The following is a 19,776-nucleotide window of genomic DNA, read 5'->3' on the forward strand; positions in this document are numbered from 1 at the left end:
GGTGAAATGAAGCAGGATGAGGATAAAATTTAGATCGTTATGAGAAATTTTTAACTTAATGACTTGAAGAAGCTGGTGATCTTAATGCAGAGGTCTCATCGGTGCAGCCAAAATAAAAGATATATTGAGATTTGGAAAAAACAGACACAATTTAGTAATGAGGTGTGTGCACTGAGATTTACTTCTGTCACATGTGCGACACTATTTCCTACCAGTAGTGTCTCAGGAGTGGAGCGGTTGTTGATTTCACCATATTTTTTGATGGTCAACGAGTATCACATCAATGATCGGTCACCATATTGAAATAAATTAAATGAATTCAACACATTTAAATGACCTTATTTGAGATATATTTTGAAAATGAAAGTTTTATAGCATCAACTTCTGATGGAGGCGAAACCAGCTGAGGATTGCAGAGCTTCATGTAACATTCACATTGCATTTGAAGCGAAGACGTCATGAGGAGGAAGGTAAAAACAGCGTCCTCCTCATCGTCACATTTAATAGGTCGATGGCATAAAAACAAAAACTCTGAGATCTTAAGTGTTACATCTCAAGCTGATAAAATATTCAGGACGCTGCACCACTTGTGTCAGTGTTGGTAAAGCTGAAAGATTAAGATGACTAAAGAGGTTTCTGAAGGATTTATAGCATCGTTCACATATTAATACATAGTTTTCAGAGTAATTCGGGCATGAACTCAACATATTTATTTGTATCAAAGCATATTAATAATATCTTATAGTTTAATCTTAATTTTTGCAACATTATTTTTGTTGCTTACATTTCATAGAGTCCGTGTTTTAGTAAAATCCCTACTACGTTCTACTTTTATACTATAAGCGTCACAAAGAAAATGTATTATTATTATGTTGTCAGACAGATTGAAAACACAAGTGTATCAACATAAAACTTTTTTTTTTTTTTTTTAAACAGACTACAGAGGTGAGGAGTGCAATGTTAGTATGACCATTGGAGCAAACACAGTCAGTCATGGGAAGTAAAAAAACAACAAAAAACTAAATTAATATTTAGAAGATGAAATTCTTTTTAAAAAAAAAGCCACTTTACTATAGAAATTACATGAAATCCTATTAAAACTGAGCGGAAATTTACTTTACAAGAAATTGGATCAGCCTGAGCTGTAAATCTGAGTCAGCTTCTTTTGTTTCTCCCGGCGGGAGCCGCACAGAGGTCAGGAAATGAAACCAAAGCATGTAAGTGAGATCTTTTGATTCATGGATTCTTCCTTGGGAAGAGTTATTGGTACACTGGCAAACAAAACTTCCTCCGGTCCTCAAATCATGTGAAGCCGTTTGTAGTTTGGAAGAAAAGTAAACAGAAGAGAGGTTGACAGGATGCACAGAATGACTTTAGATGACTCAAAGAAAAAGATAGCTACACACTAAAAGGCACCAAAGTCCAGCAAAGAGCAGATTAAAAGCCGAGATCATGTCACATCGCTGATTCATGACACTAGATACAAGAGCCCCAAATCAAAGCACCATTTCCTGCACCAATTAGGTTGGCATTTCATGCTGATCAAAAGCAGACAAACAGCAAAACACACTCAACTGTTCTCTGTCCACTGCGAGGAAAGAGGGAAAAAAACACATTTCCAAAGCCAAAATCAGGAATCCCACAGTGCAGCCAATGATTGGTTAAAGCCAAAGCTTGGTCAAGGTTCGGTGTTTGAATGTACCTACCCAGCCTGTCTCCAGAAAGGACCAATTTGTCCTCAGTACATGTTAATACTGGAACACATAAGGGAACATCAGAGGTTTACAAGAGAAGAAAGCAGCTTCACACAGCACATAGCGGTGCATCCGCAAATCTTTTCAACCCCCACAACATCAAAAACAGGATGCGCGCAAACACGCGGTTCGTAGATAACACAAAGACGGTATTTAAAGAACAAGAGCAATAAACTGCAGTATGCGGGGAGCAATAAACAGAGGGACTATGAAAAATGGAGCCGTTTTAAATGTCCATTTTCAGGAATGACAGTCTTCAGCCCCATTAACGCCACAACGTTATCAAGAGAAAACAAACCCTGTGCATTACTGCACATATAATTCGAGTGAATCGACAACAATAGAGAATTCCTAAGCTTTTTCTATGGCTCACTCTTTTCAAATTTAACAGTGCTCCATGAACAAATTGTAGAGTTTTAATGAGCATGTTTTAGTCATTCCTTTTCTGAAATTAACATTTAACACATACTACTTATATTTTCTATAAAGAGAATGAAATGGTGCTACCTATGGTGTTTAAATAAATACCATAAATCGGATTTCTTTGGCCCAAAATATCGGCACTGTGCCTTTAAACTGACCGAACACTCCCATGATGCATCACTTGCAGATAATTCACTGTTTTCACCACTGTGGAAAAGCGTATGTGAGAATAACCCGTGAACCCCAGAAATGATGAATGACAGCTGAACGTTTACATCGTACTGTTTTCTGAGTGGACAATTGTATTATGAATGCAAAGTCCCAACTAGTATCCAAACTGAAGTGTTTTCAGCTGCTCTGTGTGTACGAAGACCGTTTAAACATGTCGCCGCCTGGACGTGAAATTTCTGAAAACAAATAAATTAATAAAAAAAGAAATGCAATAACAATGTCGATTCCAGCCGACTGTTGTCATGTAAACAGGGCCTTTATGTATCCGACACGTATATGTTTTAAGAAGCAATGCAAAGCTTGGAGAGCACTTTATTCTCACTTGTCTCACAGAGGAAAACTTTAGAATATCAATATATATTATCAAGGAATACAAGAAAATACTAGCAAGCATGCGCTTTCATAAATGAAAGCATCAGTATTTCTTGAGTGTTTGGTTTCACACTGTTGGGAGTCCTCAGCAATAACCAGGCTGAACAAGTAGAGCGGGAAAAAAACCTTTAAAATTCCCCTTAACGTAATACAAATAGGAAAAACGTTAGAATACTGATCCAAAGTTTAAAAACAATTAAGTAATTATTGGTCTATTGGATTATTATATGACTGACTGATAAATGCAAAAACATACATAAAAACATTACTATCTCTTCTATCCTTCCTCTCAATGAGATGTGGTCGGTGGATAAGCTATGCTAAGCCACTCACATGGCATTAGACCATGAAAAACACACCTAGCCATCCACCTACTTGTTTCAGCACCCAACAGGGATCAGTCAGCCGGCCCCAACCTTCGCTAATCTGGTTTTGTTTTCCTCATCTTAGTGAGCACTGAGCGGTTGTAAGCCGCCACTGGCACATAAAAATAATGAATCGGCTATTAACTTTGGAAAGCTGACTCATCTGTTTTCTGAAACACTTATTATGCTCACAGGAAGCTGGAGTGGACTTTAATAGATATGAAGGGAATGGTGTGTGTGCGTGCATGTGTGGACACTGGGGCGCATAAAACTAAAATCAGCAGAGGTACCGACCTTCTTTTTTCTCCTCCAGGACTCCTGGGCAGAGCCTCGATTTCCATTGGTGCACAGGCAGAAGCAGCTACCGGGCTCACCACAGGCATCGCTGACCAGGCACCTCGACTATTAACCACCTGGAGAGAGAGAGACAGTGATCACGGCTCAAAGTGAGAAAGGAAGAGACTGGACATCCAAAATAAGCAAGAAAGAAAGAAGAAGAGAAAGACAATGGAGGATAAAACTGTCATCTTATATGTAACTTTCAATCCATCATTGTAATTTCTTTGGTACATTACCAGACATTCTCCACTTATTCTACTCCAACTGATTACATTTCTATGGAGTAGATTCCAATAGTGATGGATTTAAAAAAAGGAGGGAATATGAGCTCAGAGCAGCTCTGCTTCTCACCTTGCTCTCTTTGCTGGCGCTGACTCCATTACCCGAGGACAAAGCCCTGAGAAAAGCCACAAAATTAGATTTGATTTGAAGCATAATACAATATATGTAGCACGTAACAGCAAAACTATTCTCAAGCATGATTAATTAAACAATTTTGGATTTCCTACAAGAAAAAACTTTGTTGATTTTAAGAGCTGGTTTTTGCTTGTTTATTGATCTAGGATCTTTATATAGTGACAACTATTCTTCTTGGGGTACAGAGAAGTCCTACATCCACGACACAATATTGATAGATCACAAATCCAAAAGAATGTACAAAACATCTTCAGACTTTCATGTGTGGTGCTGTGATCATTTGTATCCCTCGTGGGGACCAGTTGAGTTTGTGGAGAGTATAAATGCCACTGAGCTGAAGGATAAGGCTAATCTTTCCTAAACTTTCATCCAGCAGTCTTTCATGCATGACATCAATATTATTCCTAGCAGAGCGACGATCAACAAGTCTTGAAACTCTGTTCCGCGCAAGCTGGCACACCCAAGAACTTTAAGAGACATGCACAAGTCTGTTTTCACAGCAGCAGATTCAATTAGCATGCAGCCCGTGCAGATTTGGCCAATGCATTTATGGTTATGGTTTCCCCGTTACACACTAGATTTGAAGTCTACCATGGGCCATCTTTCTAAACCCCACAACTCATTTATAGTAATGATATGTTCTGTTTATCTGTCACACAGGTTTAAATAATCTAACCAGCACCAGCAAGCGTCAGAGGGAAGGGCCGGTGTAATGAAAAGTCCCGTTTGTCATAGAAAAGCTTTGACTCAGCATTTCTCATGACAGCTTAAAGCTACGAGTGAGCTCATGTCTCAGCCCATACACAATGCGGTGTTACAAAAGGCTCAGTATTCAGATTATCGCTCAGCCTTATGATCATACTGAAGAAAATGTGTGAGAAACAGCGGCACCTTCAACCACCTCCTTTATCATTTCTGATTACATTTACTCATCCGTGAATCCCACAGTAGCTAAATGTATTGACAATGATATTTGATAACATTATACTCACTCCTGAGGGTGGTAATGGCCTGTAGGGAACAGACAAAAACAGAACATTAAGTATATTGTGCAGATAATAAAAAAAGTACAGTACATGTTTTAACAGACAAATCTTCAGTGTAAATGGTCATTAACATGGGTTTTGGGGGAATTCTTATCTCGCCATACTAGAAAACTGGTTTTGTTTGGCTTATTGAGTTATTTAAATGTTATTTTGGTACTCAGAGATGATTTAAAGCATTTGTCCTCCAAAAGTGTCTTCTGAGCTCTTGTAGTTACAGTTTCCTCACCTTGGCCCTTAATACACTTTAATTGCAGGACTGTACTGGTTCACACACATTTAAGCTTTTATTTTTAATCAACATTAAACCAAATGATGTGGTCAGGTTGAGCAAGTAGCAAAGAAATAAATGATAATTACTCTGGATGAAAAACAAGTGTGAGCCCCAAAGCAGGGAGCTTGAAAAGCTTTCTGAAAACAAGATTTAGGTTAGTATTTGTTTGGTAGATTAATTGTAACACTGGCAATAACTCGTAGATGATTAGTAAGCTCATTTTTTGGTTTATAGAAAGTGGCAAGATCTTCTCTGAAGGTATTATGTTGCTGCTGTGTTCTCAGTGTGTGTGTGTGTGAGAGAGTGTGTGTGTGTGTGTGTGTGTGTGTGTGTCTCACCTCTGCTCTGCATGGTTCTCCTGGAGTAACGTCGACTGGGTCTCCTCTCAAACGAGGCCGACCGCCTTGCTTTATTGGCCTTGGTTGTCTGATACTCCGTCTTTCCACTGGTCAAACAAAACACAAACCTTTTTTTCACACTTGCAACCACCCAACAAAAATCATTCAATCTAAAACCAGCTGTTGGTTATTTTTGGGTGAGTCTCATTGTCTCAAAAACTACAGGCACAGGAATGACCCCTGCTGAACTCGGGGCCCATCCAGGCGATAACAGTCTATTAACAAACCCCTGCGACCCCTGAGCAAAGTCAACACTGCCACCAATGCTTATCCAACTGGGTAATGTTTAAACACAACTCGCTGGCTACCGCCGTATGTTTACACGGGGAGCCTGTCTACTACCACTGCAAGTATCTGTGTGTACACACATGTGGGTTTTCTTGTATGTGCAGACACTGATGCAGTACTGGATGTCAAACTGGGATTATCTTGTTGGTACATCCGAACACACTGCACAGAAACACACACACATGTGGCACTTTGCTCATCAGCAGTCACCTCATGTCCACTTCTAAATGAGCACAAGCTGCAGCTGCATTTCTACTCAGGCTGGAAGTTGATATTGGCTCAACAGAAAGTGAGTCTTTAATATCAGAATGAGTCAAGCAGTTTATGATCGCATGTCATGACTTTTGTAGAAGTGGAAATTTGCATTTGTTACAAAATGTTGATGATCATGAACAAAATCTCACAACAGGGATTAACTGATTCTTTTACTTTCATAAGAAGGTGAATTTAAGAGATTTTTTTCGAGGATATGATGGAGAAATCTTGCAGTACAATAATGGACTGTTTCAGATGTTATTACCTTTCGAAGCCTGAACACTCAAACCTCCTGAGTATTTCATTCAAACATAATCCAACCAAAGTCCCCCCCAACTTCCCCCCCACAGCCTGGAGCAGATACAACCTGTCCGTGTCTCTGTACCTGTATCTGAAGCGTGATCCCATGCGAATGAATCCGGAGCGAGCAGAGTTTTTCTGTACCGGGCCCCTCAGCCTGAAGAAAGCGTGGTGCTCCACAGCGCACTTCCACAGATGCTTGCAGGCCTTCGGATGGTCCATCCTGAAGACAAAAGTGTGTTCCTGCTCTTTACCCTGGGGAAGGTGAGCAGAAGGTTAGTTTGGGGGTAAAACAGAAGAGAGAGTGTCAGTACAGTAACACTGGAGCCTTGCATGAGCTCCTCTGGCTGAAACCAGGAAACTTGAAACTAAGGACTGGTGAGTTATGTCAAGTTGGTTAAGACATGTGAGGCTTTCAAAAAGTCTACAAGGTCACACACTGTGTTAATTTTCCTCTAATCGTTAGGATATTTTAAGGGTTTTAATGGTTAATAGAAGCAGCACATGTGCAAAATCCTTTCGATGAGAGAAAAACTATCTTCCACTCAAAAGCCCCACGTGAATTCTTTGTATTCAACACCAACTTTTCTCATTCAGTCCTACTTGAAGTAGTTTCAGCACAACTTCTAGACTGATATGCGAGGAATGAATGCCTGAGCTAGCCGTGCAGGTGCTGTCTCATTAATCTGATTTCACCTCGAGGGCTGAAAGTCTGCCTGGCACCATGGCCAGTTACAAAACTCCCGCTGGAATCACTCCAGCATTATGGTCATACTTTGTTTTTCATTTCCTCTCAGCAGCACGTGCAGTAGGCTACACAAATCAAATCAGTATGCATTCTGTAGAACACACACATTAGAGATATTTATAACTTAATGATAAATAAAATCAGACAGCAACGAGCCAGCGTCAAATGCTTTAATTTCTGTCTCAATCAAATAGGAAAACATTATTTGTCTTCAGCATTACTAATGTCCAGCAATTCTTTACTCAGACATATAATAACATTTGGGGGAGCATCCTTTACACAGAAACTGAAAATCAGACCAATGGCTGACAGGTGGGGCTGTACGGCGGCATAGTTGCCAGTCATCAGTATGTCTGTGATACTCCGTATCTGTATTTGCCGTGTCAAAGACTGGCAACATGTTTAGGATTACTCTCTCGTCACCCATAGCGAACCGGGATCGGCTCCAACCCCTGTGCTTCTAAGTTGGATGAAGTGTTAGAAAGAGGTGACAGCCTTAAATAAACAATATCTGGTGCTGCAGCCAGCTGCTCTTAGTGATCTTTCCTACCATGAGGTTCAAACTGAGCTGTGATACACAGTTATCTTGTGAGAGAAACCTCAGAGTGCATAGCAAATCCCACTGGTGACAAAACTAACATACAGTATGCAGCATACGTCTGTGGAGGATGGAGCTGGGAGCTGGGAGCCGAGAACTGTGTGTGTGTGTGTAGGAGAATGGTGCATACCAGAAATACCAGAGGGGGTCAGGCTTCTTTATTAACCTCACTCAAAGACCCCCGGATGGACATAAGCAGAGTCTCCTCCTCTCTCATACACACAATCCTCAAGAGTATTACAGTACCAAATCTCGTTTCACTTGGCTTTAGTTTTACCCTCTTTGGGGACTCGGACTGTACTTCAAACAAAGCTTTTTGAAGAAGAGAAAAAGGCCTTTTAGGAGGAAACAACACAAAGCTCTACTTGCTTTTATACTGTTGAGGAATCTATAGAAATTACTTGTATGGTCCACCTGAGTTTCAGCGAAGTTGAGCAACTTCCATGATTTTTTTATCATGCATTCATGACTGCATTAGGTAGGTACAGGGACACAGGCACTGTACTCTATGTATGATTAACATCAGAAACGGAATATATTATTCTCATTTGCAACATGACACAGTCCCCTGTGAGTCGCCCCTACTAACCTGGTCATCATCCTCGACCACCACCAGTGTCAGCTTGCTTTTCTTGAAATCCAAACAAGTGATTTTGGGCCTGCAATATTTTCAAAAAAAACAACACACAAAGTTACTTTGTCTTTAAAAGGCACGGGAAAAAATATAATGTTTAGGAACCTGCTGGTAACATGACCCACCAGAAGAAGAGCCCGATCTTGGTTTGTCCTTCAAACACCAGGACTCCAGTGGGAGTCAAACCCAGACTGTACTCATTACCATCTCTGGCCTGCAACACAGACACAAACAAAAAGAGAGACATGAGTATGGGCCAATGAAATATTAAAGTTGCCGCGCACTTTAAGAAGGAAGATCCCTCCTTGATTTCCCATCTAGATAAGTGTTTAAGTGTGCATCTGTGGATGAAGTACTAGATTCGTACTGCGCAAGTTACCTTGACCATGTGCATGTCCACTCCATACATCTCCAGCCACTTTGCTTTGTTCAGGTAGTTAATCTCAGCTTGTGCTGGCATTTGACCCCTGAAAGAGATGAGCGGCGATGACAGGAGATAAATAACAGATGCAGTACAGAGATCCAAGCCGCATAGATAAGAAAAATTGACAAATGTCTTGATGAAATGTGGATAATAACATTGTGGCGGGGTTCGCTCCTGTTCAAAGAACAACCTCCGTAATTCCAAATGGCAAGTCGACTTTTTCCTTTTATTGTCCCCAAACAGTGCCGGTGCTCGATATTTACAGTGAGAAAAAATATTTACAATAAGAACCGAAAAACATAACCATGATCCCAGCTCTTCCTTTAGCTGGGTGGGTTTGAAAAAACAGGTCTATTCGAGTCGTGTTGCTCTACAGTGCAACTTCCAGTAATGACTCCCGTATGCAGCTTTGCCTACGGCTCTTATACCGTTATGCCCCTCCCAGGGGTGTGATTGAGTCCTCTGCACCAATCATAATTTAATAACACAAATAATAATAACATCCTATTTTTAGGACACTTCATTTTTCCATTTAAATGAACAAAACATTCTCCAAATAAAGTCACGACATACTTCCCTTTATAAACAAAAATTAATACTTAAACCAAACACCAACCGATCACATGACCGTAAAGTCCCGCTCAGGCTTCGTTATAAACCCGGGGGTTAACTCCACCCCCGTCTTGCCTGTCACCAGGCGTCATGTCACCGGTAAGTGTTGTGTGTGTGTGTGTGTGTGAGGATGTTTGAATGTATGCGCAGGTAAAACATAGCCAGTCCAAGTGTGCACCCCTGGCTGACTATACTAACAGGTGGGGAACGAAAGATGAATTCAGTGAATGATGTCATGCGAAATACGGAGGGGAATGAGGAAATGAGTGTGGCGTGTATCGTGGTGTGGCGTCTGCTACGCAGGATGTGTGTGTGTGTGTGTGTATGCGTTCGGGTGTCACTGCGCGTTCATTGACCGAGGGTCTCCGCTGCCTGCGTAACAGCAGGGCAGAGTGCGAGCGAGTGCGGGCGAGTGTGTGCGAGCGCGGGCGAGCGCGTGCGTGTGTTTGTTGCCCCGTTGCTGATGGAGCCGCTCCATCACATTATCCCCCTCCTCCCGGAGGTTGGCGATGTGCGGCAACCTCGAAAGGTAGTCTGCCACTACGTTGGCTTTCCCCGATCGGTGCCGTATCTCAAATTTGAACGGCTGCAGGGACAGATACCACCGTGTGAGGCGACTGTTATGGTCTTTCATAGTGTTGATCCATGTGAGTGCTCGATGATCTGTCTCTAGGTCAAATTCCCGACCGAGCAAGTAGTATCGCAGGCTTTCCAGAGCCCACTTAATAGCCAGGCCCTCTTTCTCCACGGCTGAATATCTGGACTCACGGGGTTGGAGCTTGCGACTCAGGTACATGATCGGCCGTTCTTCCCCAGGATCTCCTTGGGCCAACACAGCTCCCAGTCCGACCTCTGATGCGTCCACCTGCACCACAAACTTTTTGTTGAAATCTGGGCTCATGAGGACAGGGGATGAACAGAGAAGGGCTTTAAGGTCCCTGAAGGCTTTCTCACAGTCGTCGGTCCAAGTAACCGGGTTCCTCTGGTCCTTACAGGTCAGTGCTGTGAGGGGGGTAGCGATGCTGGCAAAGTGAGGCACAAATCTTCGATACCAGCCAGCCAAACCCAGGAAGGAGCGGACTTCTTTCTTGGTGTGGGGTCGAGGGCAGTCCCGGATAGCCTCTACCTTATCCAATTGGGGCCTCACTTCTCCCCGTCCCAGCTGATATCCCAAGTACCGTGCCTCCTGTCGTGCCCACTCACACTTTGCGGGATTAAGTGTTAATCCGGCCTCCTGAATTTTTCCCAGTACCAGGCTCACGTGTTTCAAGTGCTCCTCCCATGTGCTGCTGAAGATCACCACATCATCCAAGTAGGCGGCACTACAGTGGCCACATCCCTGGAGCACTCTGTCCATCAGCCTCTGGAACGTCGCTGGGGCTCCATGCAGACCAAAAGGCATCATCGTGAATTGGAACAATCCTGCTGGGGTCCGGAACGCTGTGTATTGACGGCTGGACTTTTCCAGTGGCACCTGCCAGTATCCCTTACACAGGTCGAGTGTAGTGATGTACTTGGCTGCCCCGATCTTCTCCAACAAGTCCTCGATCCTTGGCATGGGGTAGGCGTCGAACTCAGAGACCGCATTGAGTTTTCTGAAGTCCATGCATATCCGCAGTGAACCATCTTTTTTGAATACTATGACCACTGGACTGCACCACTCAGAATTTGATGGTTCAATTACCCCAAGTTGAAGCATCTCATCCACTTCCTGTTTCAGTCTCTCGACCAGTTGCTGTGGAACCCGGTAGGGTCTCTGCCGGATGGGCTGGCTGTTCTTTAGACGGATTCCATGCTCAACCAAACTGGTCTTACCAGGCTGGGCCGCAAACAATTCCGGAACATCTCTGAAGACCTGAAGGAGCTGAGCTTCTTTTCCTGCGGAAAGGTGGGCCAGGACAGGCCTAGATGTCCCATCTCTGAGGGTCTGTGGTCCTGTCTCCAGCTCTTCATCGCTGTCCACTTCCTGGGCCAGCAAAACCACCTTTGGCGTCGGGATAGGGCGGTCCTTCCACTCCTTCAGAAGGTTCACGTGGTACGTCTGCTTCGGTTTTTTCTTTTCTGGGTGCATAACAGGCCCCAGTCATTTTTGTCTTTCGCACCGGGCACACAGATGCCTTATGGCCCGGTTGTTGGCAATAGTAGCACACAAAGTCCTTACCAGATCCTTGTTGGTTTGGGGCAGAGTACGGATTACCTCGTCGCTCCTGGCTCATCGACTCCCTCCTTGCTGGCTGATGGTGAGGTAGCGGTGGTGGTCTGGATGCGGTACCACTAGCCCGTGAAGCTGGACCTCTCCTGGCGTTGAGGTACTGGAGAGCCAGTTTGGCAGCTGTGAGCCCATCTGCCGGTTCGTGCTCCTTCACCCAGGTCCTCACCTCCGGTGATAGAACGCAAAGAAGCTGTTCGAGGATGATGATCTCCCCGACCTCCTCCTTGTTGTGCTGCTCGGGACGGATCCAGCGTCGGTAGAGTCCCTTCAGGCGATGGTAGGTCTCCGTGGGGTTCTCTCCTCCTGGCACCAACGTCGCCCGAAACTGCTGCCGATAGGTCTCTGGTGAGATGTCAAATTTCACCAGCAGTGCTGCCTTCAAGTCCCTGTAGCAGTGGGCCCTCTCTTCGTCCATCGCGGTGTAGGCCTCCAATGCCTTCCCCGACAGAAGCGGAACAAGCCGGCACGCCCACTCAGTCTCTGGCCAGTTCCAGGTTTTAGCAATGCGTTCGAAACGCAGGAGATAATTCTCAATGTCCTCCCCGGTGTTATACGGTGGTATTTTGGGGTCACTATAATACCTGTGATCCGATCTCTGCTCTATCAGTCTGCTGCCGCTATCTGGTGCAGAAAACGTGGATGATCCTGCAGACCGTCGCTGACGACTTGGCTCTGGTGGGGGCAGGTCAAGTCGGGGACTGCTGGCGGTCATCGTACTTGGTGTCACAGGTGATTCATGAGCTAATGATACAGTGACCTGTGGAGGAGGTTGGCTGGTTAATGGAAGGCCCGCTCTGATATTACGCAGCTCTCTCAGCAGTCCTTCCTCTCGCCTGGTTTGTGCTTCCAGGAAGCCTCTCATCAGACTCATCAGCTCAGGCTCTGGCTGCTTTACTGATGCGGTGGATAACCCAGCCCCGCTTTCTCCCTCATCTTCCTCCGATGATGAAGGTGGGACGGTCTCCCATGCTGACTCAGCACCTGCTCCGGCATCTTCTTGCTGCTCGCTCTTCTGCGATCGGAGTCCTGTGCGCTGTCTTGGCAGCTTTCCACTTTTTTTTCGACTTGCCATCCCACTTCTGACACCAACTGTGGCGGGGTTCGCTCCTGTTCAAAGAACAACCTCCGTAATTCCAAATGGCAAGTCGACTTTTTCCTTTTATTGTCCCCAAACAGTGCCGGTGCTCGATATTTACAGTGAGAAAAAATATTTACAATAAGAACCGAAAAACATAACCATGATCCCAGCTCTTCCTTTAGCTGGGTGGGTTTGAAAAAACAGGTCTATTCGAGTCGTGTTGCTCTACAGTGCAACTTCCAGTAATGACTCCCGTATGCAGCTTTGCCTACGGCTCTTATACCGTTATGCCCCTCCCAGGGGTGTGATTGAGTCCTCTGCACCAATCATAATTTAATAACACAAATAATAATAACATCCTATTTTTAGGACACTTCATTTTTCCATTTAAATGAACAAAACATTCTCCAAATAAAGTCACGACATACTTCCCTTTATAAACAAAAATTAATACTTAAACCAAACACCAACCGATCACATGACCGTAAAGTCCCGCTCAGGCTTCGTTATAAACCCGGGGGTTAACTCCACCCCCGTCTTGCCTGTCACCAGGCGTCATGTCACCGGTAAGTGTTGTGTGTGTGTGTGTGTGTGAGGATGTTTGAATGTATGCGCAGGTAAAACATAGCCAGTCCAAGTGTGCACCCCTGGCTGACTATACTAACAGGTGGGGAACGAAAGATGAATTCAGTGAATGATGTCATGCGAAATACGGAGGGGAATGAGGAAATGAGTGTGGCGTGTATCGTGGTGTGGCGTCTGCTACGCAGGATGTGTGTGTGTGTGTGTGTATGCGTTCGGGTGTCACTGCGCGTTCATTGACCGAGGGTCTCCGCTGCCTGCGTAACAGCAGGGCAGAGTGCGAGCGAGTGCGGGCGAGTGTGTGCGAGCGCGGGCGAGCGCGTGCGTGTGTTTGTTGCCCCGTTGCTGATGGAGCCGCTCCATCACAAACATGAAAAGACAGTGAAGCAGTTGCACAATTGATATATCCATTTATTGCAGCACTCTGAGTGCAATACTGAAAGCCCTTACCTGCAGTCCTTCCACATGTTATATATAGCCAGCTCCACGTCTTCTGTCTGGTTGGGAATGAAGCGAAATTCTGACACCAGGTCCAGATTATGTTCTAATGGATCACAGTCCCCCATCTCAGCTGAAAACACACATGTTTACAGGCTCGGTTAGTAGAATTCTATGTGATTTGACACATTGAAAACATATAGGTTTGACTACATAACTGACTAGGTCTGGGAAGAAAACCTGCTGAATCATCAGGTGAGGAGCTGATTAGTATCTGACCTGGCAGAACGTATTAGGTGCAAGCTTGATAAACACCCAAAGTGGTTCAGGCAGGAGGAAAATGAGTAATGAGGTGAAAACAAGAAACAGTTTGCACAAAGAAGCGGGACAGACACCGAGTGGCTTCGGGCTCAGATTAAATTTTGCTTCTGGAAAAATACAAAGTGGGATTTGCCCGAGGCCGTTTCACAACTGCAGCTGTGAGCGAAGTCTCAGGACACAGAATAGGAAGAATAACCAGATTTATTTATTTTATGGGGTGAAAAGTGGTTCTACAATATAACTCGGAGAAACGGAGAAAGCTCAGCTGAGGGGAAAGAAAAAACAGAGAGGGTGCTGGATTAGGGGGCCTCCGAAGAGGACAGCGCACTAATGAGCTGGCATTTACCCCACAGTGACTATGTGTATGTGTGCGCCGAGGGTTTGTGCACGCAAGCTCATTCCACCAACGTCTGTGGTGACTCTGTCTTTGTTCCTCTTAAAGTACTCAAACTGCCCTTGCAGGTAAATTTGGCATTTTTAACCAATAAATGACACAAATATGGGGAGTTTTGTTGTGTGCAGTCGGCTTACTGATGCTGGGAGGGAAAATACTGCTATTTCTGCTTCACTTTAGTGAGCTGAATGTACGACAGCCAAATAATAGCAGTTAATGTATAATAACATTTTAAGACATGGTGAGACGGGGGAGAAAGCGCAGCAGTGAAAATGGGTATTCTTTGAACCAAAAGAGTGAACTGAAAACTGCTGGAATCTGCTCCATTCAGTCCCGCAGCCGAGCCGCAGCTCTCTCTGATTTGCAGCCGTATTGTCGTGGAGGAGTTCCTGTGCCTCGGTGACAGTGGCGGCTCTGTTTTTAGTGGCGTTGACTCGGAGCAGACGGTGATTTACAAAGGCAGCCATGACTGAATGAAAGAAGATCAAGGAATTCTCTCACAGCACAGAGACGCAAGGATCAACCGATGCGACCAGGCCCTGTCGGGAAAGCGGGGCCTCAACCCGACACAACTTATTCAACGTCATCAAGTACAAAGTGGGTGTCAGGATGAATTTATACTGGAGTCCAGCATCTTAGTTACATTCTGATGTAAATAAAATAGGGTCACTTGGATACTGCCATTTTAATAGACAATTGAGTTGCTTATATTGGAGGACTGATATGAAGACTTCATCATGCAATTACTATTTTTTAGAATTAGTTTATAAATGTTTAACTTCCATTAGATGGAATTCATTGACTGATTAAAAATGTTATTACTGACACTTAAATATTCACTGTTTATTTCTCAAATATAACATCAACTGACACTTTACTGAAGTATAACCACAACGTCAAACTGCACTTGTCTGCCTCTGACTTCTGTCTATCTAGTAATAAATAACATGACGGGAAACTTGACTGGATTTACTACGTCTTCTGTGTGGATGCTTCCTGTCTGTCATGAGCTCCACTGCTCAGCTTGATATGGCTTCAGTCAAAAACAGATGCTCCATGTACAGTCTGCAGAGCGAAGAGCTGAGCTGATTCTGATGGAAACACAAGCTTTGTAGAGAATGTCTCTTGCAAGAACCTTGCAAGAATTTTGGACGAACTTTGCAAGAGCTTAGTAGTTTTCTTCTGAGCTTTACCATTGATTGAATTGGTTATCGGCACAGTGCCGACACACAACTTAACCAAACTGAAAAAAATATTCACACAGCTGACGACGCTTCGCTTTCACCGTTTGTGCTCAGAGGTTGATGTCAAGCTTGACTTACTGGATATCTTGTATCTGGCAATAATAATAATACTGGTATTGGTACAACTTCAGGTTATATTGTATCAAGTTAAATTACCACACTGAAAGATACAGCACCTTTAACCTCTAAGCCAGGGGAGAAACATGAAGGAGTTGCTGAATCATCACTATACGTTTCTGAGTGATTCACACAAGGTTCATTGGTTTCAGTAAACATCAGTGCAATATAAATGCACGTAGCCTCTGGGACTGCATGCAGCAAAGACACATGTGAGAGCCCTGCAAACCTGTTTAATCTTAAATCTACCATGGACAAATATTGGCAGCAGCTGTAGAGGTACTTTCAGGTTACTAATAAACAGAGCTGCTGTACTTACCCTGTAGCGAGAAGGAAGCCAACTCCACTCCTGTCTCAAATGGACACTCTAGCCTGAAAATATGCAGACCAAGTGTCAATCACAACACGAACAAATAAGTTCTTCTCCTTTGTAGACATATAGATTCTGTTCAACAAATGTTAGAAGGCTGCCAGAGCAACAAATAAATCACTGACGGAACAAATTCATATTTTAAAAGGGTTCAACCAGCTAATGAGTACACACTGTACTGCTGAGGTCAATTTAATTGTGCCGAATGCTGTTCAACCGTCAGCAGTAATAAGAGTTCATGTGTCAGGGGAATGAGCACATGCAGCAGCACTGAGTAATCAGGTGAACCAACGTTTGCTCACCCTGTGTTTTGCTTCTTATCTGTTGCTGCCTGCTCTGCAATGGTCTCACTGTGTCAACCACCGAACAATCAGACCAGATACCCACACACACTGTGCTGAACAAACATGGGAGCAGGTAGTCTGACCCTCAGAGGTTTCACCGGTAATTGTGTGTGTGTGTGTGTGTATATATATATATATATATGTATATATATAAAAACTCTAAGGGTGTGTGTGATCAGAGTAAAGTAAGTAGATTCAGTTTGCTTGTTTTAAGCCCACATGGAGCCACAGAAGGTTTATACAGTAATGCTTCTGGAAGATACGTACTTGCCACTGAGGATGTCTTGCTTCAACTGTAAAACAAATAGGTATCTGAAAGATAAACACACGGCGCATTAGTGAGACTTTTATGGATTAGGCAGCAAGAAACACAGCCATTGATCCAAATCATCATTTGTCTAACACTGATGCTTCAACCAGCAAGGAGCAGCCGAGTCATCTGACTTGCTCTAATTTAGCCTATCACGTTTCCATCTCAGTTTTATCTAAACGCTCCAACAAACTGTGCGACGTGGACTTCATCAATCTGAATACGACAATATGTCTGACTGCATTGTATCACAACGTTATAAGAGTGCAAAGTTATTCTGGGGACGTCTAGGAGCCCAATAGGTGACACCAGGTTACAAATAAACAAAACCAAAAGACAATGAAGCCGTTGTTCTAGCCGCCTTCATGAAAAGGAAAATAGCTTAGTATGAAAGCATGTGGGCATGAGCCAACACTTTATCTCCTTGGGAATCTGCCAACTATTGTTTTGTTGCAGTGCTGGTGTCGCTGTGGCCGTCACTTTCTGATGCATGTCTATTGGCTGGTTAGTAGCTGTAGCTTGTAGCCACACCGAGGTGACGATGAGGCTTCTGACAGTCACACTCACACACACCAATTCTAGCAGCTGCTATCCAAGTTGTTTGCCCGTCATTAGGACCAACTCTGGATTTAGTGTCTTGTGGAAGGACGGTGCGACACAGAGGGCGGAGGTGACATTAAGAGTGCTGACCTTGACTTTATAAGGCGAGCCACAGTGAGAAACTCACCTGGTGAGCTCCTCGTGCAAGTTGTTGGGCTCTGAGGAGTAGAACTTGACTCTCATGTGAAGGCAGTACGGTGGGCCAACTAGAAGAATGATCAGAAAGACAGCTCAGTGAATCCGATCAAGATAAACAGTGATGTACTGTTAGCAAAAGGGCATGAGGGTGAAACTTCTCTTTTGTTATCAAATAATGCAATAATCAATCCAGAAACAGCAGTACTGAAAGTTATACATTTCTGGGGAGGGGGACTTACTTTTTACTTGTTTTTTAATACTTTTTGTGACATCAAGCCAGTGCTGAAAAAGACACATGGAAGGAATCCATTAAAAAAATTTTTTGACAATACTGAAACAGTTGTTTGAGCAAGTGAGTGAATCTACAAAAGTGTCACGCCAAGTTAATGAAAAGCTGAATTCTGCACACACACTGTTCTGCTCTGTGTGGTAATTCTACTTGGAAGTTCAGGCTCTGTGAGGCATGAACAATGTCAAGGAGAAGAGGTGGTGCTTTGGTGAGAGAGAGAGAGAGAGAGAGAGAGAGAGAGCGAGAGAGAGAGAGATAACACAGGAACTCTCCACTCCCCCACATTCCTTATTGCAGCCCTCCCTCATGCTCTCTCTCTCTCTCTCTCTCTCTCTCCAACATGCTCTCCACCCATCGCCTGGGTTTCCCTCCCTTCTGCCTCATCTCTGCTCCCACCTCCCTGCACTGTTCACAGAGTATCACAGAGCAGGAAGGGGGTCACTGGCAGCCCGGTGACTTAAAGCAGCTTGTGTAAGAGAACGGCGTGACTCTCGGTGCTGCAAAGACCTCCATAACCAATCCTGTTAGCCCACTCACTGTGAGGGAAAGTCTCTCACTTCTCTCAAGCTCACGCAAAAATGGGTGATGGTGTGGTTTCAAAGTTTAAAACAAGAAGGGTCTAAAGCAGCTCTGAATGCATGCGAGATAGGGAGTTCACTTACTGCTGTAAAATGTACAAATGTGTTACAACAGTGACAATAAAATCTAGTAAACTGTGAGGAGGCGGAGCTTCTAAAGTCCATCACATCCTGTGCTCTCCATTGTGTTTGGCTTGTTTAGGCTCTTTGGTCTGTGCTGCAGTTACACTACAACGTGGATACCAGGTAACATCTGCTGAGTACTTAGATGAACTTTCAAGCCCACTCTGTTGGGTGCAAGTGACTGTTCATACATCCACAAATAACCGAGCGATGACAGCTGGTTTCTTTTCTAATAGAAAATATACACTCAACTAAGCAGAGTGAAGTAAGTCCATTTTAGATCAAGAATATATTTTCAGAACAACTGACATTTAGGAGGGGGAAAACGGAACTTGTCACATCAACGCAACACATTTTCTCACTTGTAGTTCGTCATTAAACAGTGATATTAAAAACATAAAAAGCAAAGATAATAACAGTATTTCTGTGCCAGGCTGTAAAACACGTGTTAGTGAATCTCCAGTCTTACCGGAACTTGTGCCGAGTCCATGAAACGCAGCCCAAAATAGTCCTTCTCTACGATATCCAGGTGATACATGATCTGCTCGAATAGCTCTTCACCTTTGGCTTTTTTCTGATTGAAGAAACACAAACAAGAATGGAAAAACATGTTCACTGGTCCTACAACTGTCATTAATCAAAGCCACGAGCTGTCAAAAAGACAGCACAGTGTTGAACGCACAGCGTCAGAACAGCAACATTTGGTTAGTATGACGGAAACCCAATCATGACGATTAAATAAACTAGGGAAGAAAATGTTCATGATCTTAGTTTACATCCAGTACATGTCACTGACTTCACTAATGTCACAATGAATGTGTCTTTACCCCAACAGTTTAGATCTGAAAGAATCAGAAATGATAAAACACCGGCAGAGCAGCCAGCGGAAAAAAATAAACATAATAAAAACGATGTATACTTATATAGTGCTTGGGTTGATTGCTGGTTCCTAAAGTTTGAGGGCATATAACATAGAGTGTGGCTAGCATTTGCTAATTAGCATTGAGGGTCACAGGCCTGATATATTTGGTTGAAACGGATGCTGTTGAGACTGAGCTCAAACCCTGGAACTTTTAGTTCTATAAAAAAGGACAAAACATACCACTGTTCAGGTTCACAGTAGAAAAGCTAGTCATTATACTAGTACTTATATTTGCAGGTAT

At 43.8% G+C, this 19,776-nt stretch overlaps 1 protein-coding gene across 2 annotated transcripts in view; it reads right to left on the reverse strand.

The window, feature by feature from the left end:
* The window catches only part of epb41l5 (erythrocyte membrane protein band 4.1 like 5), a 38,173-nt gene that overhangs the window by 10,694 nt on the left and 7,703 nt on the right, over positions 1-19,776 (reverse strand). For both annotated transcript variants that reach the window (XM_080479069.1, XM_080479068.1), the window contains exons 3-16: positions 19,083-19,187; positions 17,863-17,905; positions 17,613-17,691; positions 16,843-16,887; positions 16,181-16,233; positions 13,798-13,918; positions 8,819-8,906; positions 8,565-8,653; positions 8,395-8,464; positions 6,545-6,714; positions 5,557-5,663; positions 4,894-4,912; positions 3,836-3,881; positions 3,440-3,558 (exon numbers count right to left, since the gene is read on the reverse strand). In XM_080479069.1, the coding sequence (XP_080335195.1) occupies positions 3,440-3,558; positions 3,836-3,881; positions 4,894-4,912; positions 5,557-5,663; positions 6,545-6,714; positions 8,395-8,464; positions 8,565-8,653; positions 8,819-8,906; positions 13,798-13,918; positions 16,181-16,233; positions 16,843-16,887; positions 17,613-17,691; positions 17,863-17,905; positions 19,083-19,187 (1,154 nt within the window). The remainder of the gene's footprint in view (positions 1-3,439; positions 3,559-3,835; positions 3,882-4,893; positions 4,913-5,556; positions 5,664-6,544; positions 6,715-8,394; positions 8,465-8,564; positions 8,654-8,818; positions 8,907-13,797; positions 13,919-16,180; positions 16,234-16,842; positions 16,888-17,612; positions 17,692-17,862; positions 17,906-19,082; positions 19,188-19,776) is intronic.

This window comes from Lipophrys pholis, assembly GCF_963383615.2.
Source record: "Lipophrys pholis genome assembly, chromosome: 13".
NCBI classification, from domain to species: domain Eukaryota; kingdom Metazoa; phylum Chordata; class Actinopteri; order Blenniiformes; family Blenniidae; genus Lipophrys; species Lipophrys pholis.